A 25,812-nucleotide genomic window follows, 5' to 3' on the forward strand; every position below is an offset into this window, starting at 1 on the left:
GAGGTTTGTCCTTATAAAAACTTTGTAATCTAGATTTAATCTAAACCCTATATAGTCTTCGAATCGGATGGATGAAAGATTTGTCAGTTTTAATCGTAGATCATTGCAAGAAAACCCAATATTTCTTAATTTAAGTAATAAAACCCACTGTAAAGTAGTATTTCTATTGCTCGAGATGTTAAATTACTTTAAATGTCGTGTTTGATTATTTAAATAATTAAATATTCAAATTTGTATGATTCTATAAATAAACCTCTGCCTGTCAAAAAATAAAAATGATAAGATAATATTTCTATTTCTATAGGTAGCATATTATTCTTCAAATGACATATCTAATCATTTAGATATAAACTTTTCAAGATCTATGGTGAACACAACAATCAATCCCGAATACCTTATCAAGGATTTTCTTTTTCACCAGCTTCATTACCACCTTCCTTCCTTATTTAAGAAGGTCAAAGCTTAGAGCATCCCTCGCCATCCCCTTGCAATCACTGCACCAACTAAACCAAGCTTCCCTCACCTCCTTTCAAAGCCCTAGTAGTAGCTTTTTTTCTTGGCATGAACCTTCTTTTTTGCAATCACCACCTTCCTTTTCCATTAATCAAGGGTGTTGTAACCACTTTCACACACACATCTCTCTCTCTTGCATTGATAATATATATATATATATATAATTTTTATAATAACTTGGAATTACATTTAATTAGTATCCTACCTTCTTTAAAAGAATTACAATGATGATAATTTAACTAATAACAATATAAAATTTAATATTAGCATGCAACCTCTACTTTTTAAATTTTAAAATAAAATGTCTTTCCATGCGTACATTTATGACACAATGTCATAAACATAGATATTAAAACTTAGTTGTTAGACATATAAACACATAAGAATCATATCATATGTATATAAATTCAAGAAAAACAATTTTCATTTCTCATGATGACCTCAAATAATTTTTGCTTCATTTTTTAGAATAGATATATCAGAAAATACAAGTATAAGAATTTCCCTTATAATGCAAAACTCTAAATAAAACCTTCAAAATTTGCTTTTTTACATTTATCTGATCTAAATCTATAAAGCCTCGCCGTTTTAACTTTTAAAATGCAAAATACATCTTTTTCACGCATGGGTAAGATGGTATGTATGTAAAAATTGAAATTTAGGCGTTAGATATGTAAATACGTAGGAATTAAGTGGCATATATGAAAATCCTCTTTACAAATTTCACCTTTCTTCTAAACAAAAGAGAATTATTTTCACTTGATAGGTGGCAAGTGAAAAATACAATAATGTATAAAATTGAGACATCTAAACAGATCGAGAAATTTGAATATTATTATGATAGAAACAGATTAATTCGATACAACACGAACATATGCTCAAAGAATAGGGGGCATTTATATACATAGCGCACGATTTTTATTCAATTTCACATAAAAATAGCACTATATGGGAAGCACGCATTTTCATGTATAAGTTTAAAGCATCAAAATGCTATGCATGTAAATATGAAAGTTTAGGTGCGGATATGTAAATGCATAAGAATTGAGTGCTATGTATGTGAATTTACCTAAAGAATATTCGCTTGACATCCAAAATAGATAATGTGTAGACGAAATCATCGTCGAGATCCTGACACTAACTTCCAAAATTTTCATTGACTAATTAACACTTTGCATCCCTTCAATCTATATACATAGCACAAATGAGCACTAAATCATTCAACTTTGTGAGCACATAAAATATTATTTAGTGTAGAGAGAGAGAGAGAGAGAGAGGGTCTAGATGGCATGTCAAAGGGAGAAAAGAATTCTATTTAAGTTTATGGGAAATTTGTATGAAGTTCCTGAGCCTATTGAGGGCTTGGCCACTGTCAATGGCTTCCTTGGCTCTTTGCAGGGCGACCTGAACATCCTCTGCGCCCTCACATCCAAGCAGATGATCAACCATTCCAGCATTTAGAACGATGCGGTCGTAAGCTGGACCCTTTTCGCCGCTTAATGCAGCCAAACCTAACTCCATGTTTTTCTTAGCCTGGATGCAGGAATTATACTACAGTCTTTATATTTCATAAAAATATTTTAAAAAATTATTATTTTATTTTAAATGTTTTTATTCAGTGTTCTATGTCAAGATTAGAAATTAATGATGTTTTCAAATGTAAATAATGTCTTCAAAATAGCTATGAATGTCTTCATTTTTTATATTAAGCAATGTGACTTCCACATTGTAATATCATGTCAAGATTTTGAAGTTTTCCCAACACAACAGATCAGGATCTCACAATAACCTAATGACTTCATACAACTAGCATAGCATTTTTTTCTTTTCTATATTCTATATGACCATATAGATGGATGGGTAAAAACATAATTTAACAGAGTCAAAGAACTTACAGATCTATCCGTTCTCGGAGTTTCGCTAGGTTCGAAACCATAATCTTGAGCATTGACCTCTACACTAAAATTCGTGCGAAAAAAACCTAATCACAAAATTAAAGAAAAAAAGCTTTATTACCAATTTAACAAGGATGCAAAGTATTTGAAGTTACACTTCAATCAAGACTGACAATGAACTAAGAACAGCTAAAAAAAAAATACACCTTCTCATGCATGAATAAGGTAGCATATATATATGTAAAAATTGAAGTGTAGGTGTTAGATATGTAAATACATAGGAATTAAGTGGTATGTATGTAAATCTTCCTAAAATGAACTGAATATATCCCTAGAGGAAATAAGAGAATGGTTACCATCAGTCGACAAGTCGTCTGCTCTACTGAGCGAGCGGAAACCAGCACAGTGGTTCACTTGAATGCCTTTTGAAGCATTAACAGATCTTGGTTTTGTTGTCATTGATAACGAACCTTCTTCCCCCTGCACATCAGTAGCAGTGGTAAAATTCACATGATCTGTACATTATTGCTAGAAGAAACAATCTAACACAATTCTGTTAATTATATAGGGAGATTCTCAAAAAAATCAGAAACCTAGACAAAACTACAGAAATAGCAATATCTAAAATTAAATAGCTTGTGCGATAATTTAATTTCCCGAATTAGTATGGTACTGGGGTTTTGGTTTGACTTTAACTGACAAAAATTATAAGAAGTCATGAGGGGCATCAATAGATACCAGATGAACAAAAACTTCATATAAGATTAAGAATACCTCTGATAAAAACTCAAATCATGTGAAACAAGTCCCAGTAACACTTGAGATAAATATGCAATAAGGGAAAATAAAAAAACGGCTAAAAAAGAAAAGAAAGTGCTGACATGTTGATTCCATTGAGGAATGAGGAAACTGCAATCAATTGTATTTTTTTTTCTTGCATTTATACTGTCATTCTACGGTTTTCATGTATGATCCATTCATCCACTAACCATGCCATACAAAAAAAAAAAAAAAAAAGTTTGAAATTTACATGATACCACACAGTTCTTATGTATGACACAGTTCTTATGTATGTACATATCTAACGCCCAAAGTTTGATATTTACATTTATAACACCTTGTTTTCTTAAATCTATGCATGAAAAGGTGTATTCACCTTTAAAAGTAGTGATGGCCGAATTTTTGATGTGATATTAAAGATTTGGTATGCATGTACATATGAATATTTAGGTGTTAGATATGTAAATACAGAAGAATTGTATGGTATGAATGTAAATGCCACAAAAAACAAACACTAACCTTAACAACCAAACCCGCATGGACTTCTCTCCTTCTCATCAGCATTAACAATGAATCTTCGTAGCCATCATGATAGAATCCAGCAACAGTGGCTTCTTTCCCAAGTGTCTATTCAAGTAGAAAAAAATCTGATAAACTTCTAACACAACTAGAAAGCAGATATCAATACTGATGTAATACCCAGGATGTTTGCAAAATGTTGATCTGTTTGATTGCAACTATAAATATAATCCAAAAGATAAAAATAATTACTTTAACTCACCCCAGTAATAAACCGGAAAGAAGGTATGACACAAGCAATGGGTGAAGAGGATCAGACCATTAGAAAAGGATCATAAATTAAAAAGGTAAGCATATCAGTTTCTTCAAGAAACAAGTAAGAGTATTTTATATCTACTTGGGTTTATTGATAATTTAAAATTATCACGGGTACCAAATTTTTATCAATGATGGGTTATTATAATTTATTAATGGCATAGATATGACAGAATTTATACTCGTCTAGTGAAAAAAATTATTTTATGGCCAACTAATAATTAACTAATCACCTAATATTTTGATTAATGAAAATTAATTTTTCGGTGAAAGTAATTGGGGTTACATATAGGCCAAGAGCTGAAAGAACACACAAAGTGACCATGAGGACTAAAGATGATCAAATAGACCTTCAAATCAAGAATTGTATAAAAAATTGGTGAGAACAAAATCACGTGAATCAATAAATCTATAAGGGCCAAGGTAACGAAAAAAAGCACTATAAAAGTAAGCAGGCTTATAGAAATTGAACAACTAGAAATTATGAAGAATCAGAAGGAATTCACTCTCACAAAACAAATTTTGAAAGACGCCAAAACATCAAGCATAAAATATGTCGACAGAAACATATCAGGTCAAATATAATGCAAGAGACAGTTCTTTGTAGTATTAAGAGAAAACAGATAAAGCTCCAAATGGGAAGAACACTAAAAACCTATCAGATGAGCTTAGAGGAGAACCCAGTGCATCTAGCCACCTTAAATTTTTTCTTATATTTATTACGATTGCCTACAAAACACGTCAAAACTATCTTCATTGCAGACCATATACAAACATTAAAATATGGATAAGTTTTCTACAAATTTTCTCTAATAATAAATATATAATCAAGGGATGGTGATAAAAAAAACTAGATTCATTAGGAAAATAAGATTCAACACAATTTTCAAAAGCACAAAAAAACATCAATACAAAGGAAACCCCCTGCAGCCACAACCATCTATTGATCATGTTGACCATATAAGCCCATGTGACTTGTATAGCTTATGAAAGATTTGTTAATAATAAATTATGTATAGTGTCATCTAATAGTTTTTTATTTATTTTCTTCTAAGGTATTCATTTTATAACAACCATCAGAATGAAGTCCACTTTTACTGAGGGATCGGTCTGTTAAATAAAAAGCTAAACTGCGCAAGATATGAAAACTTAATGAAGGATTCCAAGAGTAATCTAGCACAGTAAGCCCTAAAGGTCTCAAGGATGATGAAGAAAACAAAACCTATTAATCCAAAATATATTTTAAATATTACAAAAAAATATTTCATATGTTTTAGAATTTATCAAAGTTAATATCGTATTTTTTGAATTATTTATTTTCCTAGATATGAATTATTTTAAACACATGATCATTTGCTTAATTTGTTCATAAAATGACCAATGATGACATATGGTCGTTAGCAAATTTAATTGAGCTCACATTCACATAGCATTTCATTCCATTTCTTAATTAAGGTTTTATGTCATAATATCACCAATATTTCTTAATTGAATATTTTCCTTATCAGCAAATTTACTTTGTTTTTATCATTGAATTTGCAAAACTTAATTTTACTTATTTAAAGTGAACTTATTGAATTTGATCCCAATTTTAATTTCAATGAATTCATTAGGTTCTTTAGTCATAGAATCATATATAATACCATATACTTCGTATTTATACTTATTAAAATAGATATAAAGCAAGATTCTAACATACATACCAAAACAACTCTCAACAGAAATACTTGTAAAGCAAAACCCACACATACAGACAAAAATCCACAATGGGTGTCAGTGTCACAGCATACTTACTAGTGGCCAGCCAACTGGTCATTGAAACCCTTTGACAAGCTGTTTGAGCTTCTTGTTTTAAGGGATTTTATGAAAAACTTTAGAATATTTTTTAGGGATTACTTGAGACAATTGTTAGACTACATATAACCCATACATGCAAAGAGAAAATATTAAGAAAATTCTCTAAGCATTCATCTAGTCAAGTTCTTTAAAAGGTCCACTTGGGTATATCATTCTCATTACATTCTTATCAGATTTTTTCAAGTACATTTAATTTGAAAATTTTAATCATTTCATTAGAGATTGAATTATAATATTTAGCTAGGTGTTTATCATGCATCAACTCCACAGTTCTAAAGAACTTTGACTTGACTTTTTCTTAAAAACTTGGCGGTTTGAAATAAGTTGATCTAGGTGGAGTTTTGTGTGCATGTAATTGGGGAGTATTCTTGTTTTAAATGAAGATGGTGTAAAGATTCCTAATCATCTTGAAAAGTAAATGAATGAACTTGTATTTGCACGTTGAAGTAATGGAATCCTAATCGAAGAATAATGAGGAATGGATGTAAACCAACTGGGTGCAAAACACATAAAAATCAAGTTGTGTCAAATTTTATCTATAATTTAAATTTACATTACTAGAACATTTCCATATTTTTTTATTATAGATTTGAATATTAATGTGGTGATAACCGTGCTAATAATCTAATGCTATTGTATTACAATGAATCATTAAATATTACCTTACCAATAAATTGTTCTCATCTAGAAATATATACAGACAACACCTTTGTTCCTTTGGATGTTTAGCATCTGCATAACATTGGTATTTAGTGGTTATTTTAAACTTATGTAGTTCAGTTGATTTTCTTATTGTGCTTAATAGTTAAATACTCAATTCCTACATTAATCATTTAAACCAAAACCTAATTCTCTGGTGTGGTGTCACACATATAAGATTGATTAATTTGATTACAAGTGTATGTGCTAATATGTTTGTGTAATATCATCTAGCCTGTGAATAGCACTTGTATACTCATCTTTGTCAGTCAACCATATCATATAAATCTTATATCCTACAATTTGTACTCTCAAGTGCGTATAATTTATTTAATTGTTAGATTATTTAGTTTCCATGTGTAATTTTTTGAGTGTTCTGAATTTAAAGGAGATCAAAGGGAGTTCAAATGTCAATTGAACACTCAATTCACCTCTCCGCCCACTTGGTGCACCTTAGACTCATCTCTAAAGAGTCCCTCATAGACGAACACAAAATAGGCACAAGGAGTAGTGTAGAAAAAGCAAATCTAGAAGTCAAAGAAAAAAAAAAACCTATTAATGGCAATTGAAGATAACCATGTGGATAGTACAAAGAGGAGCCAAATCCATCTTATTATACATCTTCCTTCAATTAATCTTTAGCCCAATGGGAGCATCATGGAGAATTAAATTATAGCTTATGTTGGTTAACACACTCAACATTGCAGCCAATACCTAAAGAGACAAGTCTTGGTGCAAACTCAGTTGAACCATTCCCAAATTTTTTAAAAATGTTTGAATAGCTTATTAAAGCATCATCCACAAAAATAAAACAAACATGAGAACTTTCACCACCACCATTCACATATCAAAAGTTATAGAATTCATGCCTCCTGGATCAAATCCAGATTAATAAGTCCCCATCATTTTTCCGAGAGTGAGGCGTGATTACATCAAGTTAGAGTGGAGATGGAAGAAAGTTATTATCAAGCCTACGCATTTTACGGGTGCAAAATTTGGAAGCTCTTAATAAACCACTTGCTACAACAATAATTACAAATAGAGGCAAACCAAATAATAATGTTTAGAGATAATGTCCATCTTAACCTTTGAGTCACAAATAGTCTATTAGGGATTTTATGTTTAAGACCATTTTCAACAAATGATAAAAAAAGAGCCTGTAGAAAAAAATAGCATAATTAATTAATAATATGAACATGCTTATTTTGGAAAGAAAATTCAAATCACAAGTGAGATTCATTCTTAATACTTATATTTTTAGGCCGCTTTAAAATCCGTATTACTTTTCTTTAACAAAATATGAGCTCAAAAAAATATTTCAGAGCAATCTTTCATCATTTTGGAACGTGATCAGAAATTGCTTAGAATCCATAACAAAAGCAATAAAGACCCAAAGCAATGAAAACTATATTTATCCCAACCAATAAAGTTTCCCAACTCACAACAAACACAAAGATAAAATATTTGGCCAATAAATTTTCTTCATCGATTGTTAACAAAACTGCATGTAAGCCATTAAAAGTGGAGGAGCCTCAATGCCAAAAGAATTCAAGGTGGTAGAAAGAGAGGAGAAAGCTTACAAGGAGTTTTTGCGTAAACCCAAAAGGAAGCATCTAAAACATGATTAGGAATAAAGGTAGAAATTCATAGAAATTAATTGGTAGCGGAGTTGCTCGAAGCATGCATAACAATGACGAGACAAACCCATCAAATGGAAGAATCTAAAACATGATTAGGAACAAAGGTAGAAATTCGTTGGTAGAAAAGGAGTTGCTCAAAGAATGTAGAAAATGACAGGACAACCCCATCAAACAAAGATGAATAAGAATTACAAAAATGAAAAAATACACGAAGAAGACAATTAAAAAATAAGAAATTTTCTTCATCGATTGTTAATAAAACTACATGTAAGCCATTAAAAGTGGAGGAGCCTCAATGCTAAAAAACTTCAGGTGGTAGAAAGGAAGGAGAAAGCTTACAAGAAGGATTTTCTATGTAAACCCAAAAGGAAACATCTAAAACACAATTAGGAACAAAGGTAGAAATTCATAGAATTTTATTGGTAAAAGAGTTGCTCAAAGCATGCAGAACAATCACGGGACAAATCCATAAAAGGAAGAATCTAAAACATGATTAGGAACAAAATATGTTGTCCTATTTTTTATTTAAATTTTTTAAGCACTAAAAATATTTCGAAAAACTTAAATATTTTAAAACAATTTTTTTGCTCCACCAACCCTCATTTCTCATCATTATTAACACATTGACAAGATTCTACTCGCTCTTACTTCAAGTGATTAATTTACAGCTCACTAGACTCCATCCTTTTCTATCTACCTAGTGCATCCATGATTCCCATTCTAGTATTCAAAGTGAAGTCCATTGCCTCAGCTAAGCTTCACATTCTAAGACACGAGGGATTCATGGTCAACAAGTAAAAAATTGGGTTTCAATAACCAGTAATTAAGGACCCTATTAAATCTAAATCAGCTGGATTATAGTAAGGGAATAATCTAGTCACGTCCTCTTAAGGTACAAGCAACACATATTTTATGCAATGCATGTTGGATCAAGAATTTGTCCTTAATTATAAGCCAATTAACAAAGAACTAATCACAAAGAACATCTCGAAGGGAAGGGGCACAAGTTAAGAAGGTGCTCTAATGGAGTTGCAACTTATGAAGTCAATTATCCGACTGCTAGGTGTCAAATATAGATGCATGATGAACCTGTTTTCTCCAGTGTTCCTCCAACAGTAATAGTTCTTTGCTGTTTTTAAAAATAACAAAAGCCTAAGAATAGCAAATATATTTTATTGCGTGGTAGAAGTTAAAAACAAAAAAATCATAAAAAATCCCTAAGCAATTTGGGTTCACTAGCGAGCAATAAGAACGAAGAGCAAGCAATTCGGGCTCGGATGCAAGTATAGGGGGTAATAAGCGAGCAAGATCAACACAGAGCAAACAAGACAGAACAAGCAAATAGATGAGCGAGTATGAGGTCTAGTAGGCGAGCAGAGAGGCGATCATACAATTCAACATTAAAAAATCTCCTCAATATCATGAATTACATTCCCACGTATTGCTTTTATTTTTTTCAAAAAGTGACAATGATTAGTACAGTTATTTACTTCAGTGTAAAGTTGGGAGCATCTCAAATATGTTTCCTTAATTGCTAAAGTTGACAGCCAGGATGCTTTCATTTAGACAAGTAGCTTACATATATACTATTGATAAAATTAATGCTTGAATGTTTACTGATACAAGAAAAAAATTATTTAAGAAAAATAAAATGATTGTCCTAAATATACCTCCCCATCATCCTACCCCATGAACGTAGCTAGAGCAACAGCATGTACTTTTACACCATTTTAGGTTAAATAAACGGGTTATATAAGAGAACCAAAAGCAATACGTAGTCGTATGCCACACATACCAGAAGTCAGCTGTAGTAGCTAGGTCACTGATTAATATCAGACATCAAATTCTCCTGAATAAAAAAAAAATAGAAATATGATATCATAAATGTATGATGAATTTTTTTTTTCATCGATAAATATATAAAACTTTAAATGTTCCACATATATAGAGAGTTCATAAATTTTGTTGAATGAGAGTTTGGATCCAGTAAGCAAAAACAAGCTCTACATATACAAAAAAAAAATGCTGATAAACAATAAGAAGAGAAAATGGATAGAGAAGGATGAGAAGAGTAGAATCATATGGCAAATGGTAATTGATAAGTAGGAAATGACTTGTAGGAAAAATATTATAAAGAAGGAAGCACTTCTACCCAAGAATGATATGAGCTTTCCAAATATGTTGGATGGTACAAAACAAAAAATAAAAAATATCAAGGAGTTATAGTATTCAAAAGAATGAGAAAATAAATGGTTTACTATCACAGCTACTTTCATTTGACCGCCAAAAACAATAGAAATGCATAGTTTGGGCTTGTGATCAAGCTCCTTTTCCAAGATACATCATGAGCATCATCCCATCGAGCCCACATGTTGATCTTGAAATCGATGAATCATATCACATACACACAGTCTCCAGCAGATGACTAATCTTTCTAGGCCAACATCTTGGGACACCAAGTTCGTAAGGACAAACTCCACCATAAGAGGCAGGAGTTGGGTTCTCTTAGACGATAAAATATCACTCTTAACGCTTTCTTAGCAACAAATAGACAACCAACTGGAAGCTCTAGCAAACCATGGACGGACAATTACCAATGAACATTTTAATTAACAACACATGGCCAATCCTTCCGTTCATCCTCTCACATGCTAACATGTGGCTACTTGACCTCAATTCTACAATAGCTGCTATGTAGCCACACATACTTTTTATCTCTCAATATGATTGCAATAGAATGTTGATGTAATAAAAACAAATATAAGGATGCTTTGTGTCACACCTCATTAGACCCCCATCTAGTACGACAAAAGTGTAATAAAGAGAAGCAATTCAGTCAAACCCATTTTCCATCAACACTTATCCTATCTTTTACTCAGCAGGGTCAAGCGAATAAAAATTTACTCTTCCTAGGTTGTCACTAAACATAAAATTTTACCTCAAATTCTCTAATACTCGTCATAAAAAATAATAAAAAAGCATGCATTTAACAATTATCAAAATAAAAAAAGAGCTTCAAAATAAACTCCAAATATAAATTTAGACTTACCAATATTCAATTTACACCACAGATCTATCATCTATAAAACATCCTAAACTGTGGAACCAAAATGTCAAATAGATAAAACTAATAACCTGACTACTAATCCACCACCTCTTTTTCCTTTCATGAAATCACGATTATAATATCCAATGACTTAACGCTTAGTGAAATAATTCCAAAATAAGATTCAAACATACAAATAAATAAATAATAATATGCACTTTAATCTGTGACTAATATGAGTGTAGGTGCATAATTATAACTATCTTGGTGCACAATAATATTAAACAAGATATTTTGATACTAAAACAAAACAAATGTAATATCATAAACATTAAATGTAGCAATTTCTATAAATAAAACTATTAAATGTCAAATATTTTAATGCAATATGCTACTCCATTTTATATATCAATTTACTCTCTTCAATTTTATTTTCTTCCTTATTTTTAGTATTCATTAACTAAAAAAAATCATCCTTTTATTTTCAATTGAGAAATAAGTAAGGATTGTAGCAGTCCACTGGATCTCTAATATTCAACTTTCACAATCCAACAAGCTTCACACTTAGATGCATAATTTGTAACAACCTTCTTCATACCTGGCCACCATAATATTTGTTTAAATTTTTTTGTGCAGCTTAGCATTACTTGGATAAATGGTGTAGTCGAAGTGATCAGCTACTTGAAAAACTTTGTCTATGTTCTTGTTTCCATTGCAAGCAGCCCTAATTGAAGCCGAGCCAGTCGCGTTGAAACAGAGCCAGAGTAGTCATCATGGGATGGACAAAAACTAAGCGGAAGGGGAAAATCAAAATCAAGAAAGAAAAAATTAATTTAATGGATTCTCTATCAACTCATAAATGGATTGATCCGCTTGACAGCAGTTAATGTTTGGCGTAGAACCAAATCTTTGGTCGAATGTGTAATTGAGGAGATTGAGAGGTAGAAAAAAAAAATCAGAAACGTGAGTGTGAAATAGAGAGAAAGGAGCCAAAACATTAAGTCCTATTTCAATAATCAGTATGATCAGAGACATAAAAAAGACGGCATCAAAAGTTCATAGCTACACAATCAATATGGCAATGACTAACATACCCTAAAAAGTAAAATAAAGTATAATCATGAAATAATAACTAATCTACTCTTCTCACTAATCTAACATGTAAGAATGATTGACGATCTATTATGATCTGGCATCAATAATAATGAATAAACCAGGGCAATAATAAAAATAAAATGAGTTCAATTTCAGTTGCCCTGTGCTAAATGCAATGTAAAGGGTCTATGCTGAAAAATATGGCTACAAGTGCTTGGTGAAAAGAAATATCAAGATCATACTGAATCATTTAATGTAACATAGAAAAGCCCCATCACTTAGAAAAATGAACATAGCATCTTAAAGATATAAAGTTACCCGCACAAATTGCTGTACTTTCTCAGAAGTTGCCAGAGGTGGACGTTTCTTTATGTGCTCTCTGAGCCCAATTAGTGAATGTCTGGAGAATAATTGATTTAGTAAAAGCATCATCAGTGAGAAATTACTTTATTTTGTAGTTCAAGCTACGAAAAGTAGCAGAAAGAAAATTAAATGTGCATATAACTAGGCTATGTTGAAAGTACAAACTTTTAAATCCACATTTATGACAATTAAATTTGTATCTGTTTGAACGATAATCTCTGAAGTCGCATTCCTTGTATATGAAAAATGAGCCAACGGTATGCTCAGTGAATACCAAAGCACATCAGTTGACTAATAGACATAAATTTGAGAGAGAATACTACTAGAGCTAATAATTCAAAAATCTTTAACTCAACAAAGATCCGAAAAAATTATGGCTGAGAGATAAAATGACAAGTTTAGGGAAGAAAAAGAAATGCATCATAAAACTCCTTAGAAACAGGATAAAGATTAGCTAGCCTTACCCCGCTATTAACTTTAAGATATATTGTAAATATATGCTTTGCTTGACATAGAAACACAACTTAGTTGGTTGTTTTCACGGTGCAATCTATATAGTTTCAAATCATCTCATGGTTTTGCCACATAGCAAGCTGTTGACCTCATTTTGGGTGAGGTTTTTTCTTCTCTCCTTAGAGCATAGGCTCTAACCTTAGGTTTTTTTTGTTTGACCCTCTTAGGTTTTCTTTGTTTGACCCTCTTAGAGGACTAGTACGAGACCCACACTATTTAGAAAATTCGAGCCACCTCGTCACTCCTTCGAGTCTCGCATGGGCGGTCCTGAATCTTCGGCATTTCATTGAATTGATTAGGATCGACACATGAAACTCGAGTCAAGTTCATACATTAATAGGAGCAGCCCCTAGGGAACCTTTTGTGACCTGAACGCTCGATAATGCCGCATTTTGCGCACGCATCACACCCTACACGATTTTGAATTGAATTGACTCGTCCGTCGGCGAACTTGTTTGGACGACCTCGGATGACGAAATGGACCACACATATACGTCTGGGACGTCGACTTTAGCTAGGAAGGATACTCATATTGTTATGATTTCGTGCGCGAGCAACTAACACGGGTATCGATGCATATTCTTTTTAACTTGCGGTGTTTGGTCCCGGGCTTAACCCAGGTTTGATTCGAGTTCGATTTGGGTTTGACTCAGGCTGAGCCGGGCTAATCATCAGCTCACATAATTTTGAATTTCGAAATTCAAAATTCAAACGAATGATTTAAAGTCATCTTAATTGGAAATGATTTGAATTTATGAGTTTCCAATTAGTTCTGCTCCTTTAATGGAAAGCATTCAAGTCCCCGCCAATCGCTTCAAGTAACGGCTCTAGCCCGCTCGTTCGATTAATTCGACCCCGCTCCTATTCTAAAAGGGACGTTCGCCTTCTTCCTCCGGGCTGGCCACATTTCGAATCCATCCTCCCTGCATGAAGCCGCTTAGCTCTCTTGCCTGCTTCGCCCCCCAGCAACAATTCGACACACACTCCTCCTCTGTTCGACCCCCAACTCCTCTTCTGCGAACAAAAAAATAATGTTTGTCTTCCCCCTCTAACTCGACCGCAGGCTGAAGCCCCCTCGCCTACCCACTCTCTCGAACGAAACTCTCTCTGGGGACCGAAGACCGAACTCCCTCTTCTCTCAGCGTCGAAACCCTCGCCTCTACCTGCTCCTCTCAATCATGACTCCCTCTCCTCCGGTTCGAAGCCCGCTCGCCTCACCCGCGCCTCCTCTGCGAACAAAAAGCTCGCCTGCGCCTCTCGATCCCGTGCTCCTCTCCGAACAGAAAGTCGCTCGCCCCTTCCTCTACCTCTCGAGCGACCACGCTCGAGCACCTCCCTCTCCCTTCCCTGTTCTCCGATTACTCGGAGTGTAAGAAGTACCTCAACCTTTGTCTTCATTTAATCACATATTTGCCACTGGTTTTCTCAGATTTATCTCTAGAGTATTGTGGTTGAGATTTATTCTTCCTCTCTAGTTTCAAAACTCATATATGTTCAATTGCAAGTATTGTGTAGATGGTTTGAAAAGAAATTCCAGTGATTAAGCTTCAAGTCTATGTTTTATGGCAAGGCTTGCCTACCCGCATGGCTTGATTATGTAAAACAAAGCTTATGTTTTAACCATGCTACAGTTATAATTTTGACTATCTTACTGTGAAAGATCTAATATTGTCAAAGCTTAAAGCTTCCATATGATCCTATGCGAGGAACACCTGCATGTACATGTTTAACACCTAGGCTCTATTTTATCTTTCACATTGACACCACTTTTTTTTTTTATCTAACACTATGAGCCGCATCTCTTTGCAAAGGTATACTTTTTACTTACCCTTGAAAGGCTTTATCGATTTTTTTTTTTGTATGTCATAAAGGATCTGAATGCTATAAGCGTGGGGTTTGGGTGTTAGATGAGCAAATACATAAGAGTGGGTGGTATGCATGCAAGTACCCCATCAGTAATTTTCCTAAGAAACTCTAGATCATTCACATATGAGGTTATTTATGTTAGTAGAAATATTATGTTGATTAATTCATAAGGTCGTGGTAGCTGATTTTGTGAGCATGCTCAATAATACTTAACGTTCTTTTATTGCGTCCATTCACTATTTTGGAGCCGTTAAATGTAGATTTTTGGGCACATTCGTTCATTGTTTTTAGAAGGCTTTGTGCACCACTTAAGTGAATATTATGTTGATTAATTCATAAGGTCGTGGTAGCTGATTTTGTGAGCATGCTCAATAATTCTTAACGTTCTTTTATTGCGTCTATTCACTATTTTGGAGCCGTTAAATGTAGATTTTTGGGCACATTCGTTCATTGTTTTTAGAAGGCTTTGTGCACCACTTAAGTGATGATTTGCCTACTGTTTGGAGCCTTTAAATGCAGATTTTCGAGTCAATTCGTTTACTAATTTTGGAGCGCCTTGTACCCCATTTAAGTGCTAATTCGCTTAAGGTTTTGGAGCCTTTAAATGCAAGTTTTTGTGTTAATCCATTCACTATTTTTGAGGAGTTTTGTACCCCATTTAAGTGCTGACCACTATGCTTTGGGTCGTAGGAAACCACATAGGTGTTGTCCACTATTGTTTGGTTTCGTAGGAAGTCACATACGTGTTGTCCACTATGATTTGGGTTTGTAGGAAGCCACATAGGTCTTGACCACTATCATTTGGGTTCGTAGGAAGCCGCATAGATGTTTTCCACAATGGTTTGAGTATGTAGGAAGCCACATAGGTGTTGTCCATTATTTTTTGGGTTCGTAGGAATCCATACAGGTGTTATTCGAAGTTCTTAACTGCTGTCCGGAGTCATAAGATCGTCGTACACACTCACTAGTTGCAGTCTGTAATTGTAGGAAACCGTGGGATCACTTGTTTTGAGTTCCTAGCTATTGTTACGACTTGTTCAGTTGTTTACTGTTTTCTTCTTTTCTATATAGTTTATTTAAATTCTCTGCAAATTATATTATGCTTTGTGAGTAAACATGCAACAGGGATAGCAGCAGCAGATACACGACGTATACTGGTACATTTTATTTGTTGTTGTTTTATTATTACAATTTACTCTTGCTCTAACACATTATGTAGGTACTTATTATAATTTTATTTTCAAAACAAAATAACTTTCAAAAAAATAAATTAAACATTTTCAAAACAAAAACATAGCACGTACTTTTGAATTTACGGGAGTCCCTCGGAGAAGGTAACCCACGATTGCTAACAAAATCTCACCGGTTTAAATGGGTTTCACAACTCTTTTAAGCTAAGTTAAAAAAAAATAGTGGTAATGGAACGAGGGGACCGTGGGATACTAACCGGAGTCGCTCTAATCAACTTTAACCCCCTATAATGACAACAAAACTAAAACTTAAAACACACATGATAAAACCTTTTGAACCTTAGAATTTAGGACTGCTATTTTCGACAAAGAATCTGGAGCAACTCCGTGGGCAGTACGGCAAGGAGCTTAGAGTGGACTACAAGTGGAGGTGGTCGTCATTCTACAACAGCAAAACAAGTCTACACCAGCTAAACTCTCTCCTTAGTCTAAATAAAACTTATAGGACTTCGAGGTAGCTCGCCCAGCGCAACGTAAATCCTCATACCTTCTTTAGGCTCCTGCACAATCATGTTGTGCAGCGTAAGTCCTAACTCGCCTTAGTTCTGAGGTTGTCGTCTGGTAAGACGTAAACCCTCTTATCTTTGCGGGCTATTTGCATAATCGGATATTATGCAAATGTAAGTCTCAAATAATAAAATTGACAGAATTAAACATCTAAATAACATCATCTCCAAAACTTAGCCACACAGTAGGATAGTTTGGGAAGTCACTGAGGTTTCTCCACAAGATCTGTGACGTCCCCTGCCTTTTACTTTTTTTGGATTCCTGAAAATAACTGTTCCTATTTGAGTCACTCTCAGTTGTTTTTCCACGTCTTACCGTGAAAATCTAAACCTGGAATTCTTGAAAACTAGAACCACTGATTATTATCGAGAATTTTCTCAAGTGACTCCCGTCATTTTGAATGTAATTAATAGGAGCTTGTCTCTATAGGGAACTTGGAAACTAGGTAAAATAAATCATATTTAATCTTTATATTAAATAGAAGAATTTGTCGATCACACATAAAATATTCGCAGACCAAAATGATGTCACAAATCTCTTAGTTTGCAAGATTAGGTATATCGCCGAAATATACACTCATTTTTCAGGAATGTGTAGTATTCGAGGTATCGGTCACGATTATGCAAACTATTAGACTAATGTAATGAGATCCATTCGATCTCATCTCATTTTCTAAAAATTAAAACACACTACTTTCAAAACTCAAACTATATGTCTTTTATATTAAATTAAATTTCGAAATTATTTTCGATTTTTAAATTTCCAAAAAGTTGACCGACACAAGCACGTATCATATTTTATTATTTCACAATGGATTGTATGAATATGTTAGACCTATAGTTCATAAGATGGTTCAAAGCTTCACAAAACTTATAGCCACAACAAAGATCTGCTTTTTAAAAATCCTTACAATGATGGTCGTGCTTCTCTTTGGCTCACATAAGCAAAACCAACTCCTTCATCCTAGACAAAGTACGCACTTAATAAGTCAACGATGGGGAAAGAAAAGATTTACAGGAAAACAAAGAGGATCTAAAGCTAATTTAAAATAAGAATAGCACAATGCACCTCCAATAATGTCTTTGCCTGCATTGGGGACAAATGGTTATTTGCGCCAACAAATTTAAGCAGTTGCCCTTCCGTCACACCGCCCTGCAGACCTCAATGCAAATATTCAGATTACATAAAATGACTGCAATCAAAAAAATAAATAAACGACAAATTTTTATAAAACTCGGTGCCTCAATGGACACAATAAAACTTCAGTAAAACAAACTCCAAGTTTGAACAGAAGATAATTAATATAAGCGTTGTTAGAGACAAGCCGAATGCTCGGCTAGGCACTTAAATGAGTCATAAGAGCCATAAATACAACATAAACCCATCCTGGTAGATGTCATTAGTGAGGCATGGACATTTGAACATCTTGCCTTAAGTAAAATTGCCTTGGTGAGCTCTTTTCTTTTAATGATAATACTTCAAATATTCTTTACAATGACCGCTCACCAAGTGTTAGAGAAATAATGATATGTTTAATAGAGAATAAGATAAAATAAGGTGTCAGTGTTTCAAGTAAGAGAATAATAAATGTTAAGAATGAAGATGATGAGTTTAAGAAGACGGGAAAAAATAGAGAATCTAAATCCCTGAAACATCTAACTCAGGTGCTGGCAATTAGAAATATTTCAAGATATAGACATAACAAAATATGGGGTTACAATTCAGAAGAATGAGAATCAAGCTCTAAACATACTCAAGCACTTGCCTCTTCCATCTACCTCATTTAGTCAAAACTCCACTTCTTCGTACCTCAAAAGTTGGAGAAAAAGAATAAATATCAAGAATTCATAATGCACAAAATGGAATTGTTGAATCTGAAGGAACACATGCACGTTCTTTTTTTTTTAATATTTCCCCACAGCTAATCACCACAGTATGGACCAATGAGAAGTAATCATGCAAAGCACTCTCTTTCATCTTTCCACACGTGCACCATGACAATTATACAGAAGAAATGGAACAACGCATAACCAAGCTACAGAAGAAACTTAAACTAACCGTGCAAAATACCCGCCTCCAGAAATTCAGCTGAGGAAGATCGGGCGCTGAAATTAGTAGGCACTCAAGTCGGGAAAAAGTATAGCATTTGGCTCCACTATTACGAGTAATGAAAATCCAACTTCTTCAACTGATCTAGGGGAAATTTGTTCTTCAAATGCATGGGAGAATCTCGTTCCATCCACATGGATACCTTTTGTGTTTTCTCATTATACATACGAGTGATTCCCTCTCCTAATCCATAAAGACCATTTTACCAAGTATACAATGTCAAGCAACGTAGGTTACTCCTCTACCCACCAATCCTTGGGAATAAACAGCCAGCACAACCAAATTTAACATCTAAATCTAAGGTCTCCTCTAGAACGGCACTTCCAGTGCCATTCGTCAAATAATTTAAAAACTCATATTAGGCGCAAGAGTAAAAGGGCAATTTAGTCATTCGTTAGTTATTATTGTGGGGTTATAAATATGACTTAATATGTCTACCAATCTTTAGGATCTTTGGGAATATGCAGTCAGCAAAATCAAATTTAACATCAACATCTAAGGTCTCCTTTAGTTCATTGCTTACGAAGTCGTTCTTCAAATAATTTGAGAACTTATATTAGGCAGTCGGATTTCTTTTCCAATAAATAAACTCATAAGACTTTGAAATAGTTTGCGTAGTGCAACATAAATCCTCCCTTAACTTTAGGTCTTTGCACAGCCAGGTTGTGCAATTTAAACCCTAACTAACTTTAGGTTCTGAGGTTGCCGTCCGATACGATGTAAACTCTCATATCTTTCAGGTTATTTGTATGACCGTGTCACACAAATATAAGTCCTAAATAAAAAAATTGGCAGGATGAAACATTAAATAACATCTTCTCAAAATTGAAGTCAAACAATAGGATAGTTTGGGAAGTCACTGAGGTTCTCCTCAGGATCCGTGACATCCCCTACTTTTCTTTCCTTTGACTCCAGAAATAAATGTTCTCATTTGGTCCCTTTCTCCATTTAATTTTTCTATGTCCAACCTTGAAAACTCTAAACTTTGAATTCATGAAGATATATACCTCTGATCATTAACGAGAGTTCTTTTAAGCGATTTTAGTCATTTAAGAGGTAATTAACTATAGGGTCGACTTTGACTTATTCATTTTAATATTTGATTTTGACTTTTGACTTAGTTTTGATCTTATTTTGACCAAGGTTTGACCTTAGTCATCAACTCAAGTTGGATTGCAGTCAACTTGAATCCATAAAGTCTTCCAACCTAACTTAATCAATTAGACATAACCATGGATAATTAAATAAAATGATGAGATGTTAATACGATTATTTGAAGATTGGGTCTAAGGTTAAGCATGTCCAGCTGAATAATATTCTTAAGACTTCAATTTAGGATCTCAATTTTTGGCATGAGAGAACTTAAGTAAAAAGGGACAATTTAATGTTTAAAATTTTCAAATTTGGGATGTTTGAATTTGACTCAGATTTGATTTAAGATTTTTTATTTAAGTTTGATTTTTTTTTAAATCTTTAAGAAGACATAGAATTAACTTTTAGAATCTAAGGGTGATTGAATGATTGTTTTTAAATTTATATAAGTTAATGTTTATTAGTTATTATACATTTTTTTCTTATTTTCCTTTTCTTTTACTTAAAATTATCCAAATTATAACTTAAATTTTCAGGAAATGACTTTCTAGAATCATAAGAACTTAGAAAATCAATTTTAAAAGAGTTTAGATATTTCTGGATTATTTTAAAATTTTATTAATTATTAATTAATTAATTGATTAATTTAATGAGTTAAAATTAAAAATATGTTTTTTTTTTTGAAAAAATTACAGATTGATTAAGAATGATTTACTGCGAATAATTCAGATTATTTGGAGTTGCATTAGTCAACTTATGATTTATTTTAAGTCTTATTTTAATTTTTTTTTATTTTGAAATTCATAAAATATTTTTAAATATGAAATATTTTTATTATTTGTTATAATTTTGTTTCTGATATAAAGCATAAGTGATTAATTTTTTAATAAATTCGGCCGATTAAATTTATTCATATTGATTTTTAAAGTTCAGTTCCTTTACAAGTAAGTTGAATTCGTTTAAATTCTTGGATTTTTAATTATTTAATTAAATCCCTTTTACAATTTTTATTTAATTTTCATGTTGAGATTTAAAATTTTATGAAAATTTTTCGTTAAGTGAGGGCCTACCAGAAGGGATTAATATAAAATTTTAAAATTAATTTAAAATTTTTATGAATTTTTTTAATGAAGTAATTAAATTAATACAAAGAAATTTATTAAATTTTAGAAATTGATGAAAAATTACATATGCATCGAGATGGAGACAATGCGACATATAGTTTTCTATGTGAATGACTCGTCATTCATTCCAAACCGTGAAGATAAATGGATGTGAATATGGGTGTGTTTGGGGCTGCTTTTTACCTGCGGCGCGGCTCCAAAACGCAGAAACTTCTGTTTAGAAACTGTGGTGCGGCGGCAATGTGAGATACCGCAGCCCACGTTTTGATCACATGATTTCCTTCGCATGCCCTCGGTTTTGTCCGTGTGCCCTCGGTTTTCTTCTCTATTGTGTTTGGCGCATCCGTGCCCTAGCTTCGTTCTCCTCTTCTAACTCCGGTTGACGGTCTCCGTTGGCACTCTCATTTCCTTCCTCCCTTCTCGTTGATTCTAAGCCCATCTTCTCTTCTGTCCTTTGGTATTTCTAAATGCTCTCTTTCCCCTTGTCTGACCTCCTTCTGTGAGATATGTGGTTGATGTTGGGCGGTTGTTTTTGGCTTTCCCTGTGGCAGCTTGGCTTTTACCAACCGTTCAATGTGCTTATGGTTGTGATTGCCATTTGTGGTTTGGTGTCTTGCGGTTTATGGCTTAGCTCTAAGATTGTCTCTTGTGGCCTCTGATTTTTTCCGGTTCCTATGAAGAAATTGATGAAAGCATTAGAGAGAAGTTCATGGAAAATTTTTCCATCTGTGGCTCGATTTTTTGCAATTTATGGTTTTCCTCTGTGATTGGCTCTTGTGGTTTGATTTTTGCGAATCCTATGGAAAAATTGATAAAAGCATATGAGAGAGAAATTCATGAAAAATTTTTACTTTTTTTTAGCTTTTTTTCGGTCTATGGCTTAGCCAAGTGATTTCCTTGTGCCAGTTGATTTTATGGATTTTATTGAGAAAGTGATGAAAGCATTTTAGAGAAAAACTCATGACAAGTTTTTATATTTTTTTGGCTTTGTTTATTTTTTGGTTTTGGCTTAGCTTTGATATCGCCTTTTGTGGGTTGGGTTTTGTGGATCATATGAAAAAAATGATGAAAGCATTTTAGAAAGAAATTCAGGAAAAATTTTCACTTGTGTGGCTTGGTTTTTTTGGTTTATGACTTAGCTTTGTCATGTCTTTTGAGGGCCGGTTTTATGGACTTTTATGAATAATTTGATATTGGAATTTAAGAGGGAAATTCATGAAAAATTTTACCATTTGTGACTTTCTTAGGGCTTCACTCTATGGAATCACTGAAAAAAGGAGGAAATGATGGTTGTGTGTTCGTGTCCCGCGCTGATTCTATGGGCGCCGGCTATGTGTTATTGGTGGCTGCAAACTGGTGGTCGTGGCAGTGGTGGCGGCGGTGGTGTTGTGTTGGGTGTTTGTGTGGTGATGTTGGTGATGGTAAATGGATGGTGTGGTGGCTGTGGTGGGCGACGTGGTGGTGGTTGTGTGGTGGTGGGAGTAAGTGGGTGGTAGCGGTTGGGTGATGGGGGTGCATGTCTTGGTGGTGCACTGGGTGAGGTGGTGATGGTATGTTGTGTGTGTGGAGTTCATTACATTACTGTTGTGTGTGCAAGGTGGTGGTAAAGGTGATGTGTAGGTCGTGTTTATGTTGTTTATGTGGTTGGGTGGTGTTGTTGGTGCATGTGTTGTTGGTGTGGTGGGTGAAGTGGTGATGGTGTGAATGTGTGTGATTTTGACTTTATTTTTTTATGGCGAATGTTTATGTTGTAATGTTTTTCATACTAGTATACACAATGGTTAAAATCAAAGAGCTCGGTTCATCTGCAATATGAAATAAGAATACCAAAATGATATTTTATGACCAATGCCTCAAAAAGATTGAGAAGGGAAATATTCCGACAACTTATATCAATGAAAAGAGATGGTAAAATATGATAAAAAATTTAATGTACAAATAGAAAATACAATAAGATGCGGTTGAAAAACATATGAGATATAAAGAAGGATTAGAAAATTTCAAAGGAATTGAAGCGAGGAACCACGGGCTTGGGTTGGGATCCGATAAAATGAACAATTGATGCTTCCAAGAAGTGTTGGGCTAAAAGACTGATGATGAGCATTTTTGAAACGTCAACTACTTTTGTTCATTTTAAAAATTCTTTTTCAAGCCCATCAACATGTCAATTGAACTTGTAGGTGGTGTCGCCCACTAAAAAATTTAAATATTGTGGCATTGATCCTAAGCTCGAAGAGAAGTTAGATCGTATGTTTTGTGGTTTGCTGGTCACAGGAAATAATGCATATGCCCCCAGTTAGACGGGCTTTAGTGGCACTCCTGCAAATTTGGCAGCTGACCAAACAGGTGATTCTAATGAAATCTCAACCTGAACCGCAATGAGGTCGAATCCACTAGCCGATCAAAGCGGCTTAAGGTTGAGAAGAAGAAAAAAGAGATAACTGCGTTCATTAAATGTTAGATATCACAGTTGGTAGTTTCATGCACCAATAACCCTGACTTACCACAAGCAACTTTTGTCCAGCAGGTTATTTGAATTCTGAATGTAACTCCAGAAATTTACGAGAACGTGGATTTGTTCTCTATAAAGTTGCTTGAAGGCCCAACCAGGAGAGTTTTTCATGACGATGACAACTGATCGTATGGTGGATTAATTGTATTATTTTCATGAGAACAGTGACACTTGAGGGACACTTTTTTCAACAAGATTCTTGTATTTCATATTTGTTATATGTTTATTTACTTTGGAAATGTTGCATTGGACATTTTTCAATGCTTATGATTTTTCGTGCTGCTTTGGACATTTATGTTGTTGCTTTGAAAATGTCACTTTACCCGAGAATTTTTCATTTTTTTGTTATGTTTTCTATTTACTTCAATAATGTTATTTTGATATTGGTTTTGTTCATAATGTTATGTGATTGTAGCTAGTTCGTTGATGCTTATGTGTTAGCTACTTCGACACTAAAATGCATGGATGCTAATAGAGACATGTGTATAAGGCGAGTTATTGTTGCAGTGTATTTAATGTACGAGTGTTATAACTCGTACATAAAACATTTCACTTGCATGACATCCTCTAATGTTAGCTACAAATGGGTTGGGGAGCTGTTTGTGGGCCACCTAACGAGGTTTAGCAATAAGTTCTGCATGACACTGGCGGTATTCACCAATATGTTGGATGAATCATAGACTTTATGGCTCCACCAGGACGACTTCACGAGATGTGTTAGCAATAACCCTCGACATATTATTTAAGAACGAATCAGTTAAGGAGTTGTGGAACGATTTAAGCACTCTTCTGAGATAATTTACAGATACTTCTCAGTAGGGTTGAATGCACTTGTCAGTTTTTATCATAAGTCATAAAGCCAACAGATCGTACATTCGAACAGACCCCCACGGAGACTTCACACGATGTGCAGCCTATGCCATACTTTCAGGTAATTTCTCTTATTTAGTAAATTCAATTTTCATATGAATATAGTAATTACAAAATATTTCTTATCTTTCTAGAATTATATTGAAGCAATTAATGGAATACACGTGTTCCAAAATATGAGATCGCATTCTTCAGTTGTTGTAAGTCACCGAAGCAGAATGTCAACGTCGTACGCGACTTCAACATACGCTTCAATTTTATCATGGTCAGTTGGGAGGACAGTGCACATGACAGCCAAATTTTCAAATCTGTAATACGGACTAGGAAATATAGCTTCCCACATCGATCGATAGTTTCGATTGAGACTGAGCTGTTTTTTTTTACTTCAATATTAATTATTATATTAACACCAAATAAATATTATATGGTCGATGTTGGGTATCCGTTGCAGCGAGGGTATCTGAAGCCCTATTGTAATAAGAGATACCACATACATGATTTTGAGCAAGTCAGCAATGTCACGTGGGGCAAAACAATGTTTACCAAAAAACACTTCTTATGCAGTGTCATTAAGAGGACTTTTGGTGTTTGAAAGAAGAAATATGTTATACTTCGCAATATGTCAACTTAATTATTCCCCAAACAGGTGCAAATTGTGATTTTCACAATGACTCTCTACAATTATATTCGACAGCATCATTCCCCCAACGACATCGACATTCGTAGGGCAGACGAGGATTATGCAAATGTCCCTGTTGAGGCATATGAGCATCGGCTTGGACAATTTGTCACAGGCTGTAAATGATGTTTCCGAGATCTTCACTCAAGATGGTGAAGGTGAAGGCGAGATAGCAAAATTGAGAGAACAAATTACGGATGCGATAGTTGGATGGTGATTGGAGAGAATGTTACTTTTTATTTCTGTTAATTGTAATGGTTGTTAAAGACATTCATTGTTTATTATATCGGTATTTTATATAGTTCATGTATAATTTTGTTAATTACGCATTTGATATTTATTGCGGTCAATTTTTATACAAGTTGTATTTTTTTTTCCTTTTTATTTCTTCTTTTTTTGTGTTTTAGAGGTCTATGATGAAACGTTGTTCTAATGGGTTCTTCTGGATGGCTTGAATGTCGCAATTAGATGGTGTCACATGTGAAATCCTAATAAAGGCAATCAAGTTCCTTTTTTTCGGTGCTATGGTTTTTGAGATTCTTCTGAATAGCCTTTTTTAGTGATATAC

General features: G+C 33.8%; 1 protein-coding gene across 2 annotated transcripts in view; it reads right to left on the reverse strand.

Moving 5' to 3' along the window:
- Nucleotides 1–1,645: 1,645 nt before the first annotated feature.
- LOC110030627 (anthranilate phosphoribosyltransferase) overlaps nucleotides 1,646–25,812 on the reverse strand; it is a 36,460-nt gene continuing 12,293 nt past the window's right edge. Inside the window, exons 4-10 of one of the 2 annotated variants that reach the window (XM_020733431.1) lie at nucleotides 17,927–18,010; nucleotides 17,769–17,821; nucleotides 12,678–12,759; nucleotides 3,708–3,815; nucleotides 2,765–2,888; nucleotides 2,409–2,494; nucleotides 1,646–2,046 (exon numbers count right to left, since the gene is read on the reverse strand). In XM_020733431.1, coding sequence (XP_020589090.1) covers nucleotides 1,825–2,046; nucleotides 2,409–2,494; nucleotides 2,765–2,888; nucleotides 3,708–3,815; nucleotides 12,678–12,759; nucleotides 17,769–17,821; nucleotides 17,927–18,010 — 759 coding nt within the window. In that variant the 3' untranslated portion in view covers nucleotides 1,646–1,824. Of the gene's footprint in view, nucleotides 2,065–2,408; nucleotides 2,495–2,764; nucleotides 2,889–3,707; nucleotides 3,816–12,677; nucleotides 12,760–17,768; nucleotides 17,822–17,926; nucleotides 18,011–25,812 lie in introns of both variants that reach the window. The other variant, XM_020733430.1, reaches the window with a different exon arrangement.

The sequence above is a fragment of the Phalaenopsis equestris genome, unplaced genomic scaffold (assembly GCF_001263595.1).
Source record: "Phalaenopsis equestris unplaced genomic scaffold, ASM126359v1 Scaffold000745, whole genome shotgun sequence".
NCBI lineage: Eukaryota > Viridiplantae > Streptophyta > Magnoliopsida > Asparagales > Orchidaceae > Phalaenopsis > Phalaenopsis equestris.